The sequence below is a fragment of the Corapipo altera genome, unplaced genomic scaffold (assembly GCF_003945725.1).
Source record: "Corapipo altera isolate COAL_440 unplaced genomic scaffold, ASM394572v1 61553, whole genome shotgun sequence".
Lineage (NCBI taxonomy): Eukaryota > Metazoa > Chordata > Aves > Passeriformes > Pipridae > Corapipo > Corapipo altera.
Genome location: NW_020884918.1, coordinates 607,344 through 632,256, shown reverse-complemented (window position 1 = coordinate 632,256; position 24,913 = coordinate 607,344). Strand labels below are relative to the sequence as shown.

The window sequence follows — 24,913 nt, the reverse complement described above, 5'->3', positions numbered from 1 at the left end:
CAATTTTTATGCTCCCTCTTTCTGATTGTTTCCTTGAAATGGGAACTTCAAGGACTTTGATAAATGGATTGAAAGGTTGCCTTATTTCTCTGTCACTTCTGCCTTTGCGTCCTCTGTAAAATCCTGCTTTGCAAATCAGAAAACTGGGGATTGCAGCAAGTATTCATGAGAGTATAGCAGAGAGGGCTGTAGGGGCAGAACAGATTAGATAGTCCCAGTGAGGTGCCAGAAGCAAGAGCTGATGGGAAATAGTTGTGAGCTGAAATTAGAACAAGCAGACATAAGCTGGACATAAGAGTAGTCTTTTTGGCGTCGGTATCCATGGGCTGAAAGAAGTTCCATTACCGTGACCTGTGGTAGTCTGGGAGCCATGGAAAAGGGCCTTCAGTGGTTTTGTGAAACTGTTGAAGAATTCACTTTCTTATTTGGAACTAATTTACACCCTTTTTATAGTAATTCCAATTGAAATAGTGCTGATATAGGTATGTGTCAGACTGTGAAAGAGACTGATAGTTATCCATCGCTGCACAAATTGTCACCTAAACTGCAAATGGCAACACTTGTCACACACACACAGCCCCACACCCTCCCTACACAGGATCACCATTGCTGGGGTATTCCATACCCCTTTGAATAATGCGTTGGAAATAACTGACTTCCTCAGAACAGGTTTTCTTGAGTCCCAGCTAATAGATTTAAGCACCAAGTCCCAATATTTTCCCCATTCAAAACACCAGCATACCCAAGCAGCAGCCCCCTCTAAACAGTCAAACTCAGGGCTTAGGTAACTGCAGAATGAGAAACCTTAAGCACTGAATAGGTTATTTCTCTCCTGGACGAGCTGAAATTGGATTTCTGTCCCTCCCGCATCATTGCAGTCATTTCACTGGAGTCCACATTGGGAGCACCTGGAGATCTTGCCAAACACCACCATGACTGGTCACTTCATAGTGAAGTCAGTCGAAAAGAAACGTCCCTGTGTCCCCAGACAGGAGGGCTTCCTACAGGGCAAACCCCTGGGACTGCTGGCTCCTCCTCTGTTCTACTCCTGCACTCAGCTTGAGTCTCCAGAGCCCCTCTGTCCCCTTTCCACCTTCTGAGCTCTCCCAGCCCCACTCCAAAGGGCATCCCACAGGGACTGCTGAGCTGAGAGGTGACTGAACCCTCAGCCCACAGCACTTCACAAGGAGCTGCCTCCTCAGAGGGACGTGACTGCCCTTCAGCGCCGGCGCTAACGCAGCCGGTGGGGAGAGCGCAGAGACCTTTCGGATGATTCAAATGTGTGATTGTCGCACTTGTCCCTTCACACACCTCCATAAGGGCAGCCAGGACCCATGTTGCTTCTGGCTCTGCGCTTTTCGCTCCCTTTCTTTGTGTTACTGTGGCAAGTGAGGGAAATGTTCAGCTTCCAGCTCTGAATCATTGCCGCCCTCCCAAAAACAGACATGTCCTGGACTGCTCTTTCTGAGGAACTGCCAAGCACGCATCCCGGTGTTCACCCCAGTTTCCTTGGAGGCTACAGACTACAACTTGTAACAGGAACCATTAATACTATTAATAACCCCTTTTTACACGAGACCTTTTCAAACTACAGGATCCAAAAGCACTTGACGCATTGCATTACCTATGTGTTGCAAATCCACATCCTCCTAGGAATTTCACATCCATTGCTGATGCAGACTGAGCTCCTCATACCTGCAAAGCAACATCACAGACAGACCTCAGGTTATCCTGCCCAAAACTCATAAATGTGTCACCCTACAAAAGAACAAGAGTTCCTTTGCAGCATGACACCTCCCTACCGTGCTTTGATGTACGTACCACCAAACAGCTTCACTGCTGAGCACTCCTGTTCACTGGAGCATTGAGAGTGGTGTGCAAGCTTCCATCTTCCTGGAAGAAGAAGCAGCAAAATGCTGGAGCTCTTCAGCTCAGACCAGCAGACTTATTGGTTAACATTGCATCCAAGAGATTCAAGAGAGACAGAGTGTAATCCCTTTTAGAACGTGAGTACCTTCTGGAGAAATGATTTCCTGTCTAGTCTGTTTGCCGTTACATACAACTGTCTGTCCAGCCAGCCAGCCAGCCAGCCTTTCACATAGCCACCTTTATGCTCATTATCAGTGAGCACCTACATTTCCATGGAAAGAGCAATGCACATTTGTTCATCGATGGCCATTTCATCTCGCTTTGATTTATTTAGGAGGCAGGCCTATTCTTTTTGCTTGCTTTCACTTTGGATGCTGTAGCCATCACCGACTTACTTGAGCATCTCTGACCTTTACTGCCCATGACCATTTTCCACCAAATACCTCCTCTGAAAGGGCTTGATTTTATAAAGAGACCATTTGCTGTAGGGAATAGCGAATTTCTTGGCCTTTGCTTTCCCACTTGTGTACTGGGGAGAGGTGGTTTCAGGAGGACCACTGTGCTGTGTCCTGGGGTTTGAGACTTGAGTGAAGCTGGTCTGCATCGGGGTGAGACTGATTGTAAGGAAGGGAGGGAGGGAAGGGGGAGATGGAGATGCAAGAAACTGCGTCACTTCCACAACTGCTACTTCTCAGGAGAAAGGAGCAAAAGAAATATATATCTGCTTGCCTATTAATTTAAATCTAGACCCAGGAAGAAGTCAACGAACTGTAATTTATGAGCTGTCAAAGCCTGAAAAATTCCTTTTGACACTGTATTTTCAGTTATTACATGCTTTCCTGCAAGACGACAGCGTAATTCAGTAGGGAGTCTTCCAGTGAGCAGCACAATGGCAGAGGGCAGTGGGGGCTTTCTTATTATCTCTTCTTCCCCCTTTCTTCTTCTCTCCCCACTCCTTTCAATCGTCGCCCCTTTCCTACCTTGCTGCTTACCCAAACAGTAGCAAGGAAGTAAATCAACAGCAGTCCCCATCCTACCAGCCCTTCAACACCTCCAAGGCAGTGCTCAGTGCTGGGCTGGATCTGACACCATGCAGAGGTTTCTGAGGACTCATTGAGTGATGGGACTGGAGACAGGACCATGACCTCAACTCCACTAAAAACAAGGAAAAAATAATCTCTCACACTGTCTCAGGCATTTTAAACACTTAAGTTGGTTTCCTCCTGTCCATGCTAGGCACCCATCATTCTTGTTGGCGCATCTTTGGTTGAGTCCCTCTCACTTCTGTCAGCATTAATTGACAGCTGTCAGCTCCCTCAGATGCCCAGAAGTTGACAGCACTGACTGCCTGGCTCCCTGCTTTTCCATGAAGTGAACCAGGGCAGTGGAGAGTCCTACCAGGGCCCTGGGTCACAGCTGCTCTCCTGGAGCAGTTTCTCCTCTTTCCCAAGCTTTCATGAAGCTTTGCTCCTTGGAAGGCAGTGCTAGGATCTTGAGATGGACATGGACACACATAAAGCAGAGGGTGGGGTGGCATTTTGGTGGTAGCATTTGCTGGAAGGGAAGGGCTGAGAGGGCCCATGGGCACCTGTCCACATCTCCATCAAGTTGTGGGGACACACAGGTTTGGAGAGTGATGACAGTAGCACCTTTGCCTAGTGCATTTAAGGGGGGAATTCAAGCTAACATCAGATGAAACTTGACCTGAAAATGTTTTTGTTGCCTGAATCCAACCTGAAGTTCCCCTGGCATCTTCATTTTCTTATCACTTGGGGACAGGAGTGGGGGAGGCATTTCACAACAAATGTCATTTATCCCTGCTTTTTATCCAAAGCTTCCTTTTTCTTACACACACAATTGCTTTTTAATTTGAGTTGCTGGTGGTAGTGGTAAGGTTGTCTTTTTGCTTTATTTTTCTCTTCTCAGCTTTGGTTTCTCACTTACAGCTCAGAGAACCCTTTTAAGGTCTATTCTCTGTGATAGGCACTTCGCCTCACATTTAGGGAATCGCTCCCACACACCGCACGCATCCATATGCAAACACACAGACATACACACGCTTTTTCTGGGTGAACTGAGCTACAAATCTTGTGCTTTAATATAATTAAGGCAGCCTGTGCAAAGCTCTCTGAAGTCAGGATTATGGACCAGTGTTCTGAAAGCGCTGTAGAAAAATCCAGACCCAGAGGAAAGGACTGTGCTTTCTGCTGGATTGTGCTGCAAGGCAAATGTTCACAACTCTCAAAGTCTGTTCCAGGCTGCATCTCTTTAACTTTAACTGGGCCTCAGTTACCCCAAGCCTGAATTGGGGCCAACACCACCACGAATATGCTAGAGCTGTATTATGTCTCCTCTATCGTCACTGTGATATCATCTTCTTTCAGAATTGGGTATCAAAACAACCAAGGCCAAAATTCCTCTGGATTGAAGACGGAGAGATGAAAAAAAAAAAAAAAGAAAACAAAGAGATTTTCCCAGAACTACTGTCATACCTAATAGCAGAAACAGTGAGATAAAAGGCCATCTCTTGAATGTAGGATGAGTACCTAGGGAGCTGGGGGCAAACTCTTGTATCTTACTCATAAGTGGGTTATTGGCAGGTAAACTTTCAGTATCTTTGTTAAAATTCAGGAAAGCCTACACCAAATCATTCAAGCCACTACTCCTTGCATCCTTGCTTCTGCTTAGGCAAGGTATGAGCTGCTACCTGAAAGAAAGACGGGCCCAGTAGCTGCCTGTAATACAAAGGACCACCAAATCACCTTCCTCAGCCTGGGACAAAGTGGCTTGAACAGGGTAAAGATGAGTCAGGGTAAGCCAATAGTTAAACAGTGGAAGAGACAAAACAGGGTTCAGTGCATGTTCCCTGACATCTTTTGGTTAACATTACATATGCTAAATAAATGTCATCCCAACTGGGACCTGGGCTTTGTTTCTAGCTAAGAGAAATATTCAGGGAAGCTGAATGATAAGAACCCTATGCCTTTACGTTGCTTCACTGTGCAGGGAAATCTCTGAGTGCATTCAACAGAATTACTTCTGCTCCCAGGAAAAAGATGTTGAGGTGGGAAAAGGAAAAAAAACTGTCCTGTGTTTCCCCTTGCATGAAACACTCTTAGGAATTGTGACTTTGTTTTCCTCTATTTGCTGGTCTCTCCAGCTCTCACACTCTCTGTGGGAGTAGCTTGTGGAGGGTATTTAATCTCAGGGACCAGCGGACATAACAGTGGCAAGAATATAATAAAGAAGAACATGGTCCTTTCAGGGTGGTTGAGTTACTGTATTTGCAAATATAACATCTACACACACATAGCAAACACAACCTGTGAGTGAACCAGTCATTAAAAATAAGCCACAATAAGCAAGAGTAAAGAGCAGAAATAACTGAGGTTGGTGCCCAACTTTTATAGGAATATCTGGGGAAAGGAAAATACAATATTCCTTAACTGCTGGTGTTAGAGAACTGTGCTGCAGCAGAGTTGAAGTCCTGCAGTTCAAGTTGGGAGGAGGAACAATGCCAGAGGCAAGGGAAGGGAGGAGAGGGGCTATGTATCTTTGAGATCTTATCTTCCCCCTGGCAAAACTGACTGATTGAGTTTTCCATATCAGTAGAAGCTATCTTGAGCTGCAAAGGTTGGATCTCTAGAACTGGAACTTCCCTGTAGTTCCTGCTGAGTACAGCGTTCAAGAGGGTGGACATTAAATGGATTAAGAAGTGGGTAATGGACAAATCTCAAAATGCAGTTGTCAAAGAGAAAGCATGATAGAGTGAGGGTATTTGTAGCAGGGTTCTACACAGATCAGTAACTAGCTCTGATGCTAGTCAGCATTGTCATGAATGATGTGGAATTAAATATCCTGGCTGATAAAATCTGTGGATAACAAAATGGAAAATTGTAAGGACAGAACTCTGATACAGAGTCATCTGAGTCACTTAGATCACTCTGAATGAGCTTTGGCTGGCTGAGGCATTATGTGCATGTTTCTGCAGAACCAAATTTAAGCTGACTCACGGAGGAATAAGGCTAAAAAACAGGCCTAAAGAACGAGGGGTTATATTTCATAAGACAGTGACCTAGAAAAGTACCTAGGTAATGACCTAGAAAAGTGGTTAGTACAGCTGAAGAAGCCAACATTAGCTCCCAGCTTGGTGGTGGGTAAAACCATCTGATGGGACCTCTTGCTATACAAACAAGGAAACTGGAGGACAAAGATGGCTTTTTAGTAGGTAGCATTGGTGGAGAGAGTACTCTGGAAAACTGATCCCAGCCTGGCATTCATCTTTTAAAAACTGTAGTAGATTTTTAAGACCTGTATAAACGAAACAGATGTCTCCAAGTGTCAGGCTTAAAGAGTTGTGCTCATCCTTGCCTGAGAGAGCTCCAACAGACTTGGGTCTTTATGGAAGTATCTTTTCTGGGAAAACAGCCTGTATACTAAAGAGCATTTTAATCAGTGGGAGAGAGGCTGAACTTTCCCCTGAAACTTTTCTAATTTGAACGTGACGCCAAACACATTAAAGTCAGAAGTCGGAGACAGGCTTTTGTCACAAAAGGATGCACATCAAAGCAAACTATGATGCTGCCGGTTGCTTTGCCTGTTGTCCTTGTACTAACACTTGGCCCCTCCCCAGGACACACGTTTTTGGGCAAAACACAACCTGTGGGGACAGCTGTGGGGCAGCAGCAGAATGGCTTTGGTGTGGTGGTTCAACCCTGGGTTGGGAGGCCCCCTGGGGGGGCAGCTCTGTGGACACCTCTGGTGTAGAGGGGGAGAGACCAGACCACTACAAATCACTTTTCGAAGAATCAGGCATGTGAGAGCCTCTGACTAGTCTGGGGTCAAGGGGGTTTTGGGAGAAAGGAGTAGTTGTCACTGCTGTGTGTTTGCCAGTGCAATGCGTATCTTTGCCTCCTGGCTGATGCTGCAGATCACCGAAGAGGGTCTTTAGCACGGGGAGCGCGCCGAGCCCGGGCTCTGGCTCTGTGTCAGTGTTATCGCTCGCTGTCACATTTCGAAAGAGGAAGCGAGTCTGTGCCACGCACGCAGAGAACAAAGCCCTCGCCAAGCCGAGTGAGAGTTACAACTTGTCAGCACGTCTCTCAGCCTGCCGAGGGCCAAACATGAAACACAAAAAAGGCCTGAAATGAGGGAAAAAGGGGAAATAATAGCACAGTGAGCTCTCAAGCTCAGAAAAAGGCTTGCTATGAAACAGCACCTTCGCTCTCTGTCTCTCTGTTTCTCTGAGTCCCAGCTACTGATGAAGGGAAGAGATGACTCCCCTTAGCACAGTTACAGTACTGTTGCAGTAATAGGGACTGCAGCCGGGTTTAAATCTGGCTTGCACAGCCCTGCTTTCTCCACACACCCCAAAAAGCATTGTTAGCCAAAAAGCATTATTAGTAGTGATGAAATCTGAGGTGGAAAGAGCCCTGCTGAGGGTCATTTTTTCCTGTGTGGACAGCAAAGCTCTAGTAGCTGGAAATTCACCTTTCTGAGACTTCGATTTTACCTTGAATTAGGAAATTAATTTCTCCGGTTAATACCATTGAGTAGGAATGGGATAACTGTTTTTTACATTTGCTGATCTTGCCATAGCTGTGTTGGTGGGAGAAATAATTCTATCATTGAATGGTGTATGAGTGTAATGTTGATTTATACCCACTAAAGATCAAGAGGCTTTTAGATCTATGCTTACTAATTGTTTGGTCCAGGTGCATAATTTTCCATTTCAAATACTTTTGACATGGCCAGAGAAAGACAATAGCATGGCCAGCATGGTGCAGTGGTAGGATGATATACCAGCTTCAGTGCACTTCTGTGAAAAAACAGAGACACACCTATACAGAGTGGAGAAAATTGACTGAAAACAGGAGACAAATATCCCCACTTCGCATGGACTCAGTCTTATATTGCTAGCTGTTGTTAGTATAGTTGGTAGTATGTGCATCCTTCAGGCTCTCTGGTCTAATTAAAATTAGATGAAGCAGAGCACTGTCAATAGAAAATTACTTAACAAATATTTGTCTTGTTCTCATCGCGGCATTGCTGCATCTCCTTCTTCTGATACTCAAACTGCTAAGGTATTGAGTTCCCTCCTTTAAGACTCATCTGCTGTTAAAATTAAAGACCATCTAGTTCAGCCCTCTGTGCCGCAGGCAGGGTCACCCCCCACCAGACCAGGCTGCTCAAAGCCCCATCCAACCTGGCCTTGAACACTTGAGTCTTCTGTGTAGACTGAGAGATGCCCCTTCTCTTGCAGCTCTTTTATAGAAGTGCATGGTCTTTGGTCCCCAACTCTTCCTGTTTGCTCTCCTTCATGAGTTGCATACTACAGGGTCTCAGGTGTGAGCTTAGGAGTGGCATGTGTAAGATCAAACTGTAGTTTAAAGCCAAGATTTTATCTAACTCTTGACAAACGAGGTGACAAAGTCATAAAGCCTGAAGGAAAACAAAAGGACAATAGCGGTCCTTCAGATAGGTCAGCACCACTCAGTGATACTACTTTTATAGAAGCAGAGCCCTGGGTCAGGCAGTAAGAATTACTAAGCAGTGTTGGGCTGAGCTGCAAGGGATTTAAAAAGACCAGTGGAAAAACAAACTCAGCAAGGATTTGGCCCGGAGCACTTCCATCTTCCTGCATGCTTGGGAAGGTGGTGGAGAAAAGCTTTACTGGTGCAAGCCAGTAATATATCATACAAGTCCACTACAGCCAACGCGTGTTTGCTGTGAATTCAACCACAGCAGTCAAGATCAGAGTCATGGGACTGTCACCACAGGGAGGGATGACTCAGCCATGTGAATGAGGTGGTCCCATCCCTTTTCCTGACCAATCCTCTCCCTGAAACCCACCTGCCCACAGGACTGCCAGCAACACCAGTGCCTGGACTAGACCAGTACCTCTGCAGCAGGAGGCTGTTTATGAACTATTCTTTACTGCTGGCATAGCACCCAGCTCGTTTTCACCTTTCTTAAAGGTTAACCTCATTTCCTTCTATTAGTTGGTTTTAGCGAATGCCATTCGGCGCGGCAGTTAAAGAGCTCTGTCAGCGGATGGAAATGACAGTGGCATTTAAAGGCAGTTGGAGTTGAGAGCTGGGGGGGTGGGAGGGTGGGTGGAAGAAATAATCTTTAATAAAATGTTTGCAGGGGGGTGCTAAGTGACATCAAAGGAATCTCGCTTTCACCAGAGAGAGGAGGAATCTTTGTCTCAATGCATTGAGTGGGATGGGTCTCCCCTGAGTCTGAAATCAGGCCAAATCCAGCGAGAGAAAGAGCCTGAGGGGCTCCAGAACAGGGCACAGGATATCCCACCTCTATGGGTAGCTTCTTTCTCAGCCCAGCAGGTCTTGCTTCGAGACAAGTGTGTGCTGAATATTGCTTTCACTAAAGGAAAGTTCCTCTGTGAGTGTGTTGGTTATAAATTCTATTGCAAACCCTGCCTGATCCCAGTTTTTCTGCATTCCCTCACTGCTCTGCACTGCTGTTTTAAAACTGATGGTCAGACCTGCAGGAAAGTCTTCTACTCAGAGGAAGGAGGAGTTTTACCTGTGCAGATTTCACAGGGATTTTGTTTTCTTTTCCTTATTGCAACAGATTGGCAAAAGGAGCCCAAGGAAATTGGCTGAATCAGGGAAATACACGCGGACGCCCAAACCCTGGCACACAAAAGGTGTGATGGGAATCGCTCAGGCTCTGCTGTCCTTCTGCTCCATCCCCACCAGATTTCTCCTGGCACGGGTGTAACACGCTGTTCTGCATCAGGGAGAATCTGCAATGCCCAGCAGTGGTAGGGACATACTAAGCAGCGCTTCAGCAAATCAAGAGTCTGATCCAAAGCCTGCAAGGCTCTGTGGCACTCTTTTTCATTAACTTCAATAAGCTTCAGCTCTAACCCTGAATCCCCGATGTTTATTTCAAGCACTGGTGTAACATCACTGGAATATAATGTTCCTTCTCACACGCACCTTAGGGTAACAGTCTGAATGAGCATGTGAATGAATCAAGACGGATGCTGCTGGGCAGCATCCTGAAGCAGACCCATTCGTTTCCTGGGTCATTTGTTGAGCTGGCCAAAGCATTTTGAAGAAACAGTTATCTAGCCCAACATGCAGTTTTGTAACAGGCAAAGCATTCCCCTGGAACAGCTTCATTTCAATGAGATTTTTGCCAGGGGACATTTTTTTTTTTAAATTAATGTATTGAGTTCTTGTTTCAGGAGGTACAAATCTGTCATTTTAACAGGATCTTTTTGATTTAATTTTGTTTCAAGTCTGTATTGTATTAAACCACTAGCTTCCGTTTTGAGTTAGACCAAAGGTTTGTCTAGTCCAGCATCCTCTGCTCCAGCAGTGCCCATTTAGAAACAGTAAAAATAGGGCTTTTATGAAGAGTGATCCTCCACTTAATACCCTCTGGCTTCCAGCAGACAGAGGTTTAGTGACTAAGTTAGATTTTTCATCTGGATATTCATGTTTCATAGCATTGAGTGGACATAACCACCACTAATCTGTCTCATTTGCCTTGCAGCTAATTTATGACTTTTGCATTCAGCAACATCCCATGACAGAAATGTCTTTCATTTATTCATATAGTGTGTGAAAACATACTTTCTTTTGTCTGGCTGAAAACCACAGCCATTCTGCTTTATATATTTTATGTTTTGAGGTTATTAAGACAAAGGCTTTTTGTTCCTCCGAGACAATACCCTGTAATGTTTCACAAGTGAAGAATTTCCATTTCACAAGAACTTTGGCCTCTCCAATTCAAAGTGAAAGCACATTTTTTGAGACATCAGTATTTGCTATAGAAAGAAAATTCCATTTTTCATCCTGTTTCAGTCATTTCATTATATCAGTGTAATTGAGGGTGACAGCAACAAAAATAATAACAGCAAAAAAACCCACCAAAACAACAAAAAACCTACTTAGACACCCTGTGAAGAACTGGTAAGAATGAATGACAGTTTCACAGTAGCAGTTTCTTCCTCCCAGATGGATGAGGAGAGTTACAAGGGCAGGTTAGGGGCATCAGACAACCCAGCCTAATCACACTGGCACCATGTTATGCCCCTCCACTTTATTGTTTAACTGCCCATAAGGCAGGTGGTATTCTGTACATCAGCAGAGTCCAGTTCTCACCTTCATTTTTGTCTATAAAATCCCCAGAGTGTGACCGGTTTAAGCAAAGTTCTACCTTCTTTTTAGGTGATCTGTCTTGAGGGGAAAAAAAGTCACTGTTAAGGTGTCCTAGCAGCCAGTGGGATGCCTGAAGGATTAAATGGGTGGATCCTGTTTGAGTTCAGACCTTGTACTAATCACCTGCAACTGGTCATATGCACTGCATGCCCAATTTCACTGCTCACATCCATAAGCAAATCCTCACAGGATTTCAGCTCCTGCTATGAAAAGCAGGTTGATATTATATTTCCTTTTTTCCAATCTCCTTATTTTTCTCCTTACAGTTACAGGCAAGACTGTCTCTTTCCATGCACACACACACAGCCTGGCACACTCCACTTTTGATTTTAGCTGAGGATTCCAGGTACAAGCATCAAACAAATAATACACAAAACTTCTTTGTGAAATACAGCTTCATAACTGAAGTGAGCATTAGGCTCGAAGCTGTATGATGTAGGAAAGGTGTTATTGAGACCTATGAGATGTGCTGCTTGGATTCCTTTATTATTATTGTTTTCTTTTCCCTTTTCTTTATTTTCTTTGTTTGTAGATGAGGGGATGGAGAGGAAGAAAGCCAGCAAGTTTATAAAAGCAATAGAGAAGGGAGTTGTGGAGATCTTTAATAGCATTCTGTATAATTTGAAAGTGGGGAGAAAAGGGGGGAGACAAAAAAGGAATTAGCAAAAAAACTGGCAAAAGAAAAGTGGAATGTGGAGAGAAGCGTGTGGATGAATTTTAATGCAATCAGAAAGCTGTAATAATGGTAATAAAGGAATATATTCAGACGTCAAGAGAGGGAGAAGGGAACAGGACCCGCGACACCAGAATTTAAATTAGACATAGGCGTATAATTCTCTTTTCTCCCCCCCCTGCTTTCTTCAAATGAAGAAAATGGAATTTTTAAGCACAGCGAAAGAGGGATTAACAATTGGCAGGTTTTCAGCCCTTTGTCTTTTGGTGAATCCCATTTAATCACCGTCTTTAATATTAAGGAGGCTGTGGCCGTGCGGGGCTGTCGCAGGCTTGGGGGAAAAGGGATGATATACAGAGGAAAAGAGAGATAACACTTAGGTTCAGGCAATTGTGAGGAAGTGTTTCAATTACCTCCACTGAAGTCTTTAAAAACTGAAGTTTAATTTGATCTGAAATGTCGTCCCAGCTCCTGCAAGAGAAAATATGTCCTTCCCACCCCCCTTCCTGCCCATGCCTATGCTGTTTCAATAGTCCTCCGTGCTCAAGGCTGGAGTGCTACCACGGATTAATGTCTTGGCCTTCTAGGCTTCTGCAAAGGGTTTCAAAGCCCCAACAGGTCACCAGTGAGATAAGTTTGGGAACTGAAACTTATTTTCCTGACATACCAGGCTTGACATCACTGACCCTGCGGAGTTTGTCAAGAAGCTTCTAAGCTTTACTCTGAATGAGCGTGAAAACCAAACGGCCCTTCGGGCTCAGCTTCAACCTTGTGTGGCCACAGAGTTAAAAGGGGATGTTACACTTAAGAATTAAGATCTGTTAAATTCCCCAGAACCAAAGGTTGTAGGAGTTGCATTCAAATCTGAGCTGCCTCTGAAAGATGAGTGTAAAAGCGTGATTCGGTGTTCATTTGAGGTGTCATTTGATAGTACAAGACAGTCTTCTCCTTCACCTCATTCTTCTTTGGAAAATCCGTCAACCTGGGCTAGGGAAACATCTATGGATTCACAGGAGGAAGGAGCCTAAACAGTCATGCAAAATCCTGTGAAGTTTAGTCACAGCACAGCTGCGCACCTCCGCTCTTTGATGCTGGGACTCCTTCTCCTTAGGTGTTTTCTCCCATGAATGTTTCCAGGGGTGTTCTCAGAAAATGGGAACTATAAGAACAGGCTGCTAATTTCCAGGGAAAGAGGCATGATTTTTGCTTTTTTTCATGATTGTAAGGCTGATTTGAATTCAGATATTCTTCCTATAGTGGGGAGCTGGTGCAAAGAAAGTGTGTATTTAGGCTGTATGTTGAGTTTAGAAAGATCACATTTTGACTTCTGAATCTTTTCCTAAAAAGCATTGACTCATGAATAATTCTCAGAAATATTCCAGTTGTGTGTTTCAGATAATGAATAAACTTGGAAGAATTATGAACTGCCAGGTACAAATTGGGCAGAGTCTCAGTTCTTTGTCTGACACAGGGCTTTAAACTGCTCTCACCAACAACTTCCCTAAGCAAGGGCTACAAATAGAATGGGTCTTTGCAAGTTGTTTTCCCGGCTCAATATCAAACACCATAAAACCTGTCATTGAAAATCTGCACAGGGAATAGCATCTCTTGGCAATGGACAGTTGTGACGGCGCTGTTCAGCAAATCAGAACTACTGATATTTGTCTTGGGGTTATAATATTCTCAGCTGTACAAGAGGGATCTGCTCTTAGAATTACTTAGGCTATGTCTTCATGGCAGAGTTTGCTTGGCCTGTGGCCAAAGTTTTGTTCATACACTATCTGCATAGATGAAGCCTGAGTGTGCTTTAATCTGAACTGTGCGGATGAGGATGTAGATTTAAGATTGGATTTCACTTTAGTGCAGGTACACAGCAGGTGTTGCTACAGCAGCACAGACCAGCCAAGCCCAAAACACATTCAGTCTCTTGTTCTGAACCATCCTCTCCATCCTCTCCTTCTATTTTTCATCATGGCTCTGCACTTCATCCATCCTGTCCATCCTATTGCTCTATTAGACAATTTCTGGATGTGGTTTAGCAGCTGATGCACACTGAGGACCGCTTCCAGTTCCCTGTAAAGCAGGTCTTTGCTCAGGAGAATAGGACTGTAGTATGGACGAGGACACTGAAATTAGAGAATAGGCCAAGTCACTTTTAATTCAAAAGCACAATCTTAGGTTTTGGATTCACCATCTGGCAACAAGTTAATTTTCTTTCCAGTTGATCATAGAGCCAACAGCAGCCAGCATCTGTGTTCTCTTGGACACATGTGCCTAGATCACTGCAATGCTGTCTTTAGGCATCATATTGCTGCAGGACGCGAAAATCTCTCCCTGGAAGATAACTCCAAGATCCACAGTCACTGTCATTTGCAAATGTGCGCTTTCATTCAGGACTAAACCCTGCCTTGACTTATCCCATCATGGACTCCTCTTCCATGAAAAAGGAGTTGGAAAAGCTCCAGCCACTTATATGTGATACAAACCATCACAAGGTTCAGGCATAGATCTGACCACCAGCCAACCAGGTATCTTTCATTATTACTACAAGAGCTCTCTGAGTTCCTGGAGTGTGCAAACCTCACCAATGCCCAGTTTTGCCTGTTACAAACACCAATTAGTCTTTTCGTAGGTGGAGAAACTGAGGTTGCCTTTTGCACTAGTTAATTTATGTACCCCATATTTCCACTGAGGCCGCTGTCCTTGGCAGAGATGTATTGTAAGTATTTAATAACAGTAACTGCACAGTCATACATCTCTTTGGTACCACGAGTAACAAATCACTCTAAGGGAAAAGTGATTTTCCCTTCCACATTTTCCAGAGCATGGATTGAGGTGGGACCCAGGAGTCACAAATACCAGTCTGAAATGCACAAAAAAGAGGTTCAGACAAGCTCTTGAATATCCTCGTGGGTCCACTCTTCCATAACTGGATCAGGAGTGATTTCCACTCTTTTCCAGAGCAAGATCTAGGTTCTATCTATTGAAAATGGTTAGTGGTATGTTCAAAATAAACAGCAGGAAGAAGTTCCTAACTCAGTTCATGCTTAAGCTGCAGAAAGTCTTGCTGCAGGATGTAGTGGATGCTTGCAACTCGTGTGGGTTCATAAGTCCACTGAACAATTACATCAAATAAAGGCACTTCAGAAACTACTACATATGAAAAAGAAAAAAAAAAAAACACACCACTGCATACTCCAGGATTCCTTAAACTGCAGAGCACTGAATTCTAGGAGAATATTTGGGGGGAATAACATAATTGTTTCCCCGTTTCTTTTAGTCTTCCCCAGACATCCACAACTGGCGATTGCCAGAGACAGCACACTGAATCAGACAGACCCTCTGTCTCTTTTTCAGCTGTTCTTTCACTCTGTTTACAGGAACCATGTCCAAGTCAGGGCTCAGAGTGCAGCCAAGCAATTAAATAAGAGAAATCCTTCAAACTAAGTTTTTCTCAGATGCAGCAGTGGAGAGTAATGCACCTGTGGGATGAAGTTTCCTTCTTTGTGCAGGAGAATTATGCTCCCACACCTGGGCTTATATTCATTTGTGCTTGTCCCCATCACACAGCTGTTCAGATTAGCTGTTATTCTCTCTAGCTCGGGTGTCTCAAAGTCTCTGCCTCCAGCAGTTGGAGACCACCAGCTGTGCAATCGTATCTACTAACGCATGTGGTATAAAGAATCTGTTGAGTAAAACCAAACCGGGGAGGGAGGATGGGAAGGAGATCAGCACAAAGTCACTCCTGCTAAAACGTGATTAGGGATGCCCCACAACACCCAGCTGCTAGGAACAGGTGAACTCAGCAAACACTTTGAAGCCTACAGTAGAATTTGCCCCTTGAGGGTGCTGTTATATATGGGGAGGAGGAGGGAAAAAGGGTGAATTAGGAACCAGTGCAGGTTGAAGGAGGGTTCATTTGCTGTTATTCGAAGTTAGGCAGCAGTAGTTTTCTGTTGTTTCCAGAACAACAGGTTGGGTTTTTGATTCTTGGTGGTGGTTTCCCCCCGCCCCATCCTAATTTTTGAAACACCTCTATTTTACAAGGTTCGTGTATTTTCCAGCAAGGTATCATGGAGAAGATAATTAGCTAATTTACAATTAGCTACAACAGAATTCGTAATCACTTCCCCCGTGGAAAGGGCAGTAATCATCATCACATAGCTGTAGGACTGCTGTGAAAATTGCAGTAGGAGTGTGAAGACAAGGACCTGGGAAATACCCTGCATTTAGCCTATTGATCATCTGAATTAGCACAGGTTGAGTGGAGTGGTGGGACACTCTGGCTTGAGAGGGGGGCAGGTTTGCGCTTGCAGGTTTGAGTTCAGAGCTAAAACCAAACTTTCATAATGTTCAGGGCACCTGCAGCTCACCCTTCCACTCTATAGCTCCTTATTTCTTCTTTGACCTGAGGAGGATACCTTGTTCATAGCAGTCTAAAAGAAACCTAGGTGTATAGTTCTTTTTCACCATTGTGAGTTTTGCATATTCCTGATCCCACTACTTGGACTTGGTGGTACTGACAGATGCCAGTCTGGATATGAGTCAGCAATGCACTCTTTCAGCCCAGAAACCAAGCGTATCATGGACTACACCAAAAGAAAGTTGGGGGAGGTCATTCTGCCCCTCTATTCTGCTTTTGTGAGATCCCCACATGAAGTGCTACATCCAGCTACATCCATCTGGGCCCCCAGCATAAGAAAGGTGTGGACCTGTTGGAGAGTGTTCAGAGGAGGCCACAAAGATGATTAGAGGACTGAAGTACCTCTGCTACAAAGACAAGCTAAGAGAGTAGGAGTTGTTCAGCCTGTTGAAGAGAAGGCAGCAGGGAGATCTTGTTTGGCTCTTTCAGTACTTTAATAAGAGAGATGGGGACAGACTATTGAATATAGCCCATACCAATAGGACACAGACTCATGCTTTTCGACTAAAAGAGGGTAGATTCACACTAGTTACAAAGAATGTTTGTTTTGCCAGGAGGGTGGGGAAACACTGGCGTAGGGTGCCCAGAGGGGTGGTAGATGCCCCAGCCCTGGAAACATGGGAGATCAAGTTAGACAAAGCTCTGAGCAACCTGCTGTAGTTGAAGATGCCCCTGCTCACTGCTGAGGGGTTAGACAAGATAAACATTTAAAGGTTCCTCTCAACCCAAATCATTCTATGATTCTGTATGTTTCTGCCATGAACACCCTCAGAGCTGTGTCCTCTCCCCTGTCTGCCAAGGATAAATCAGGAGAGTGGGCAAAGAAGACCCACTCTGCCTCCTGCATCCTCTGCGGTAAATGTGCCGCTTGGTCCTATGCACCCGCACTTCTTCTTACCCACACCTGCACAGAAAACCTCTCTAGGCTGCTCGTTTATTCGGTCATGGTGCCAAGGAGATAAGCCTAAAGGCCTTCCCAGTGCCTGGACCACAGCACTGCAGATGGTCCCCTACTGTGTGTGCAAGCAATGTTTGGGGAGGAGGGGAATAGCAGCAGGGACAAATAATTATTAGCAATATAAATAATGGAATTAATTAGCATCTGCTTTCTGAAACTAAGCCATACAACAACCTGGTCCTGACACTTAGAAAGCCAAAGGCATTGAGTAACATCAGAGAGCTGCTCTGGTGAATACTGTGCACACACAGAAGATGCTCATTCCCATACAGAATTAAAAAAAGGCTAGTTTTACTCTTGCATGAAGAAGCACACACACTATCCATGTGTGATGCTCTGGCAATGAACCTGGGATGAAATAGGGAGGCTCATAGGTTTTGGAATAAATGGATTTGTGGCTAGAAGGGACTGCAGTGATCCTCTGGTTTGCCCTCCTCATTAGCCTGGGCCACAAGGGTGGTAAATCTGTCCCTCTTTATTTCCAGGGCTTTGGATGCGATGTTCTAGACAGTAAAGCTGGCTTATGCTTCCCTGATACAAGGATTCACCTTCTTTGTTTTGCATGAGGAATACGAGAGCACGTGTATTTATATACTCTTATCTAAATGTACCCCCACGCACACACATACATTAGCGAGAGCTATCTGGATAAACACAATCCCATGTCATGTCTCCCTGTGAGTGACCCTAATTTTCCCCCAGTCCCTCCACAATTGCTGTGATTCTTGTTCTTGTCCTCTTGCTCCACAGAGGGTCAAACATCCTGCATCTCATTGTCCCTTCTGTCTCTTTAATTAGTGCCCATCCTCCCCCTTCTCCCCCTCGCTCCCAGATCCCTCCTTCCCATCTCCTCTCAGTACTTGGTTTCCAGAGCTCTATTATTTCACCTTTCACGTGTGTTGTCTCCTTCGCCCGGGCCCATCTGACACCTCTGCCTTACGCTTATCATAGAAACATAACATTTAAATACAAATAGAACAGGGAATAATTTAACCCCTATTTGCACCAAGGAAAGTGCTGAGGCTTCCTATAAACATAGCAAGGAGATTTATAGACACTGTATATTTATCTGACAAGTTGCATTTCTTCACCACTGTGCCTTGCAGCCAGCTTTTCCTGATGAACACAAGCCTCCATCACTGGCAGAGTAGTTGAGAAGAGGGAAGCCTGGTTGCATGGGGGTATTGGGAATGTCACCAAAGGGCCAACTCTGGGAACCCTGGTTTGCCATTGCTGTGGTCTTTCTCTCCCAGTCTCTCCTTCTGGAAGGAGCTGCTGCCTTCTGTTGTTGTGGTGGTTTGTTTACAGCAAAATGAGTAGACTTGGGAGGAATTTAATTTTCAATGTCATCAGAGTGCACCAGCAAAAACCTCCTTGGCTCTCCTGGGTGCCACCACACACAGAAATATCCACCTGTGGTTGGATATTTCCATGGTGAAAAAGGCGTGATAGACTCAGCTTGTGGGCAAAGACCAATAATGGGGTGAACAATAATGAGGGAACTCAAAAACTTGGGTAGAAGAGGCTCACATGTACACCCCATTCAGTCACAACACTGCAGGACTGTCACTGCTCACAGCGCTGCTGTTTTAAGGGCTGACCCTGCAGCAAGGTTAACGAGGTGTCCTCATCAACATGTAACATTTGAATCTGAGATAGAATCAGAAATAGTCACTTTGGGGTACTTAATAGACAGGAATTTGGACTGAATTTGGACAGGAATTTTCTGACAAAAGCAGAGGAAACATGCTCAGATGTGGATCAATATTTGATGCACAGCCATGTGTGGCCTGGAGGAGGCAACATGGGATCGGCTTCTTTCATCACACCTGTTCTTGTACATGCTGAGTAAGCTCAGTGTCTTAATTTCCTTCATAGAGAGGAGATAGAGGATGCTCCTTTGCCCATTTCTGTTGTGCAAAACAGTATGGTACTGTGAGGTACCCTCTCTAGGGCCATGGGCCAGTTGAGGCTGGAGCACATGGTCTTGCCCATGACTCAGGCTGGGGACATCCCAGATCATGGGCTTATGCCTGACCTCTTTTTGTCCTCTGCTTCTGCCTTGGACAGTGTTATTTCTGTACTCCTTAACTGTGTTCACTCTTCCGTGGGACCCAGGTCTTAGGGAGCCTGGTCTGAAGGTTTTTACCCCTCAATCCCACAATCTGAAATGAGGATGATAGCACTGAACTTTGCAATGGAGGCCGCAGAGAACTGAGTCTTTCCAGTTCTCTGACATTCAGGCATGGATACTGAGACACATAGATTTGGGAAAGTGTCTCACTGAAAGAAGAGGAAGCATGGAACTCCTGCAGGTGATATGGGTGGACCATGGTTGATATGGATGGACCCTACAGGCAGGCAGAATTAAGGGACAGCTTGATCTGGGACTGGTCCAGATTTGTGTGCAGCTTAAAACTGATTTTTGTAGGATGTAGTTCCCCCAATTCTCATTAGAGGACACTGGAATCATCTGGTGGGGAGCAGCTGTGGCATCCATAGTTCTCAAAACACATCCCACTAACACCAGCACATTCCTCTTCCCTTTATTCTGACAGCCTCTTGGCCTTTTTTAGACATCTTTTAAAATCAGAAGTAGTTGTCTTGATGCATGGCATGTTATTTTTTTATTTGAGATGTGGAAGAGCAGTGTATGATGATACTCAGGGTGTAAGAGGCTCATACAAGACCATCAGTGCGTAAACTCATTAGCCAAGACCTGAAACATGCTGAAACATGCTGAATGGTCCCATCTGCTGGACCCAAGATGTGTGAGGGGGTGTCATTAAAACACACTTCTGAATCCCCTGGAAGAGCTGGGATGTGAGAGGCAAATGAAGCACTTTGTTATAAAAGCCACTCAGAGTAAAAAAACTTGTTAAACTGACTCATTTTTTATCAGTCAAGTGTGTGATTGTGTCAATTTCTGTGATGGCAGACATGACAAATGATTCCCCCAACAACACAAGGCACTGTTTTTCAGGATGGAGACAGGACACTGGCTTGGAGATGGGATTGGAGGTGATGTCCAAGCAGCTGAGCCCTGGCTGTCCATGAGGGTCCCCTTTGTGCCACCTGCCCTGTAGTGGCTGGACCAGCAGCTCCCAGGGAAGGTTGTCCTCACCTTTGGCAGAGCCTGTTCCTGGTGGTCTGACAACCAGCTTGTGGGCAGCTCACCAAAGCACCACATCATCTGCCAGCTAGCTCTGGGGACCAGCGCCAACACTGCCAGTGTATTGCAGAGATGCAGGGGAAAAAATACAATAATAAAAAAAAAATAAAATTGAATGGTTCCTAGAACCCTGGTTTTAGCTTTGCATGAAGTAGACCAAACAAGGCAGTTTCAGGCCAGTTCCACGCTAGAGAGTTTTGCTGACAGAGGAGGGATGTGACTTTTTTTAAAAAATTATACATTTATATTAGCAAAAAGTCTGGTGAAAACACAGTTACACAGCTCTAGGAGTGTTTTTGCTGATGCAGCTTATTTGAAACAGGGGAAGCAGTATAAAATACAATATAACAAATGCTTCTGTTGTGCTGGAAGTCTTTACTAGACACAAAGTTTCTACGTAAAGCCTTTTTCCAGCGCTGTTCCTAGCTACTCTGCTCCCTTCCTAAAATACCTCCCATTTTGCAGGACAGCTGGTCTCATTTGCTGGGTGGGCTTTCCTCCAATATTTGGACAACCTTTGGACTTAGGACAGGATTCTTTTTCTAAGGCTCTGCCATGCCCTGGACTGAAAGATGTCCCCCAGAGTGCACGGTGAACTTCAGTCGCTGCCTCTCTAAGGTTTATACCTCATGTCTTGGAGGGATGTCCTTTTGCAGGACACTTTGCCAATGAGAAAAAAACCTTTTCACATGTCTAAATCACCTCCTTGGGAGGTGAGGACAACCTCCATGGTGTTAGGGATCTGTGCATCATTAAAGTCTGAACGCTGTGTTGTCAGCAAAGACCACAAAACACCTCTCTGCTTAATCAGTTCCAACATAAAGTAGGAATATTTCTTGCTTTAACATGTCTGTCTGAAGGCTATTTCTGTTTTTCTCACCTATTAGAAGTGCACATATACCCTCCTAAACCTATTTCTCCTACCAGTTCATCAGCCTAACTGAAGGCAACATAACTCCTTGTTTTCTGTGGGTAGTTCACTTTTTGCTGCTGTGGATAACTCGACTGCAGGGTTGAAAGCTCCTAATATCCCCACTCAATAGCCACTGCATGAAAAATTATTCACATCCAAGACTGTAAAGTAATTTGCCAATGTGCAGGTGCATCTTGGAGAGGGGAATTTTGATCAAACACTGGTTGAAGCAGAACAGATTGCCTACACCAGTGATTTCTCGGTGAACAAAAGTGACACAAATTGCCCAATTAGTCAGCCAGAAAAGGGTTGTTACAAACCAGTGTTTTGTTCAGCTTTAGGTTAACCAGTATATTAAAAAATAAATTAAATAAAAAATAAAATTATTTATATATTTACATATATTTATTCAAATTGGTTACATCTGCTCTGTAAAGTGCTCTGAATAAAAACCTCTCGGTTCACACATTTACATAGTGTTTAATGAATGATAAATAAGACATTTATGAATCATGTGCAAATGGCCTGTTTACATACACGGTGTAAACTATGTAAATTTCCTTTTTTTTCTTGGTGCAGTGGTGTTAGTCTCTGAATGGAAACCTGATCTCCAGGCATAACTCAGCACCCTCTGACATATTTCTGACAATCATAAATTTAGTCTGTTTTCACCAATATTTTCTGAAGGTGTCTCATGAAGATCCCCAAACTTGGTTTAAATCCGAGTATAAATCATAAAATGGTTTGGGTTGAAAGGGACCTTAAAGATCATCTGGTTCCAACCAACACTGTGGTCTCACTGCAACAGGCCCACATCTCTCTTATGTTGTGGACCCCAGAGCTGGATGTAACACTCCAGGTGGGGTCTCATGAGAGCAGAGCAGAGGGGCAGAATCACCTCCCTCAACCTACTACCCACCCTGCTTTTGTTCTAGGCCAGGACATGGTTGGCTTTCTGGGCTGGAAGCGCACACTGCTGGGTTACATTGAGCATCCTTGTTCAAAATACAATTATCTACTGGAAGACCATGCCCTGCTGTAGCATGAAATACCACCTGCTCAAGTTACCATAGATATTAGCAATCACATAAGTTAACTTAATGTTTCAAAAAACAATTTATGTTTCAAAAACTTTGGGCCTGTTTCAAATGAACTTTATGAATATATTAAAAAACCTCATCCAAACTTTAAGATACATGTCTCTGAGTGGGCTTGAATGACAAATCTCCAATTTACAGGCTGTGACTTCCGTTATATCCTGATTTAAAAAAGCTTATGTTAAACAGTTTTTTCCTGCAACTTATTTAGTATTGCGAGGGCCACTAACTTATGTTATTTTTCATTTGGACTTGGTTTCTATATGCTATCTTTATCCATATTCCTCTTGGATTGCAGTCTGAGCAATGTTGTCATTTAAGTTACTGCAAACTGACTGCAAAAATTGATCAGAAGAAGCTGATTTGAAACATTTTGTTGCATGGATTTTAAGAGGCAGTTAGAGATTTTATATATAACAAAATCACTGTTGTTTGTTGTTTGGTGGTTTGGCTTTTTTAAATTTGCTGGATTATTTTCAAGTACTCATTGAAAGTCAGAGGCTATTAAGGTTTTTCGAGCCAGCCACCTGAAAAGATTAGCAGCTTCTGAAATGTGTCACCTCAATGAAATCACCGTTTGTTTTGCATGTGATACTGAGACATCTTGGCTCTTGTATCCCTCCTGAAATATGGTAAGCATCTCTTTATTTTGTTCCAGAAGACAGAAAACTCTTTGTGGGCATGCTCAATAAGCAGCAGTCGGAAGACGATGTGCGCAGGCTATTCGAGGCATTTGGCAACATCGAGGAGTGCACAATCCTTCGGGGACCCGATGGCAACAGCAAAGGTGAGGTGATGGCTTGTGTCAAGCTAGACCCAGACTTAGTGCTGTTTTCTGGTATGACAAAAGTACCATGTAGCCTCTAGAACAGCACGTCTTTCTTTAGGAAGGGGTCACATTTGCAATGGGAAGGCTGTACTTTGCTGGTCACTCTGTGCATGATGGGGAAAATTGCATTTTAAAACATGCCTCTCCAAAGAGCTATGCCTCAGCACGTGCAAACAGATACTTATTATTGCTTGGACAGACCTCCCCTCTGAAAAGGCCTTTGTATTCACTCAAGACATGCTCTCTCCACCCCTTTGAATAGGATGATTCTTTCTGTAAAAGAAGACACAGTAAGTACTTTTTATCTTGACTCACTGGTTCCATCATCATCTCTGCTTATTTCCCATCCACCAGTCTCAGGTCTTCCTCTTCTCCACCTAGTCTTTTTTGTGTGGACTCCTATCAGTCAGTGATGGCAACCACAAGGCTACAGGTACCAATTTAAATACTACACTTGGTAGATATTTACTGTTTGAAACATGCAAATGCTTCACTGCAAAACTAGGTGCCTTTGCTTCTTCTGCCTCTTTTTGGCATCACTTGTTACCTGGATAGCACAAAAGATCCTCTGCTACAGGCCAAGTATAAAAATAAGGCCTCCCTCTCAAGCAGGAACATCATTTTTTGTCCCCATCAGTCTCTAGACAAAGTAACTTCAATCTAAATAGGAAGCTCTCTTTTTTTGACAGTATAGTGTGTCCATTAAATATTGATCTGCATATAATATAGCATAAACTGTTCTGGAATGTTCAACACCAGAGAAGAGACCAGTCCTGCTGACACAGTTCGTATCTCACTGGGTATTTTGACAAGTGACAACATCAACCAGCATATTTTTGCAACAGGGAGGCAAAAAATCCAAATCACAGTGATACACTGGAGCAAGATAGTGTTGTTCCATAAAATCACTGGTGGCCAAAAAAAAAACTACATCACACCAGCATTATAGGGCAGCAGTTCAATATACATCAGCACAGCTCAGCCTTCCTGATATAAATGACTGAAAATAGGCTGAAAAGTGAGCACCTTTCTTCAGTTGTGTGCTTAAGTTCCAAGAGACAGGGGCTGCCCCACTGGAAACAGTAGGCTAGAATGGCCTAAAGGAGCTCCAGTCGTCACAACAGCAGGCAGTTAAGCAGTTCATTCACTGAACAAATCAGTAAATTGAGGAAAAGCAAAAAAATATGTCTGTCTGCTTCTACCTGGAACTGTATGGAAAAAAGTCTAATGATAAAGGAGTTAACCAGAGTAATAATAAAGGTAACAAAGTCTGAGATCTGTAAGAAACGAATTCCAGAGGAGATCCAAACAGCAGACTTGTCTTCATGCTTGCTCTATTTTTTTTTCTTTTCTTCTTAAACAATTCCATTACAAGACAGAATCTGAGTGGCAGCTCCATATTGCTAACCAGTTTAATTATTAGTGCTAGCGGGCTGCAGTCTCAGGCTGGCGTTTCACTGAGCTGCTCAGGATCAATACTGAGCTTTGACAGAGTTAATATTACCAGCTTCCATTTGCTGGTGCTATTTACTGAGAATGTGAAGCTCCTAATTTACACACACACAGTTTTGTACATGCACACACACACACAGAGCAGTCAATCCAATGGAAAACTTAAGGCTAGAGCCCTTATCTTAGGAGACAGTCAGGCAAGCCACAACTCCCATAAAGTTATTCCCAGTCTGTAATGTTTTCCATCTGCTAGAAACCTATATGTGACACACATTGCTTGTGAGCTACTTATTTTGGGTAAAACCCATAAGGCTTAAATTCTACATCAGT

The 24,913-nt window shown here is 44.0% G+C and overlaps 1 protein-coding gene across 18 annotated transcripts in view; it reads left to right on the top strand.

Moving 5' to 3' along the window:
* CELF4 (CUGBP Elav-like family member 4) overlaps positions 1 to 24,913 on the top strand; it is a 700,139-nt gene that overhangs the window by 572,842 nt on the left and 102,384 nt on the right. For 13 of the 18 annotated variants that reach the window (XR_003529771.1, XM_027656114.1, XM_027656110.1 and 10 more), the window contains one exon: positions 22,961 to 23,089. Coding sequence is in view for 17 of the 18 variants with exons in the window: in XM_027656114.1 (XP_027511915.1) it covers positions 22,961 to 23,089 (129 nt within the window). In the remaining variant the exon portion in view is untranslated. The remainder of the gene's footprint in view (positions 1 to 22,960; positions 23,090 to 24,913) is intronic. The other 5 variants (XM_027656113.1, XM_027656121.1, XM_027656125.1 and 2 more) reach the window with 1 other exon arrangement.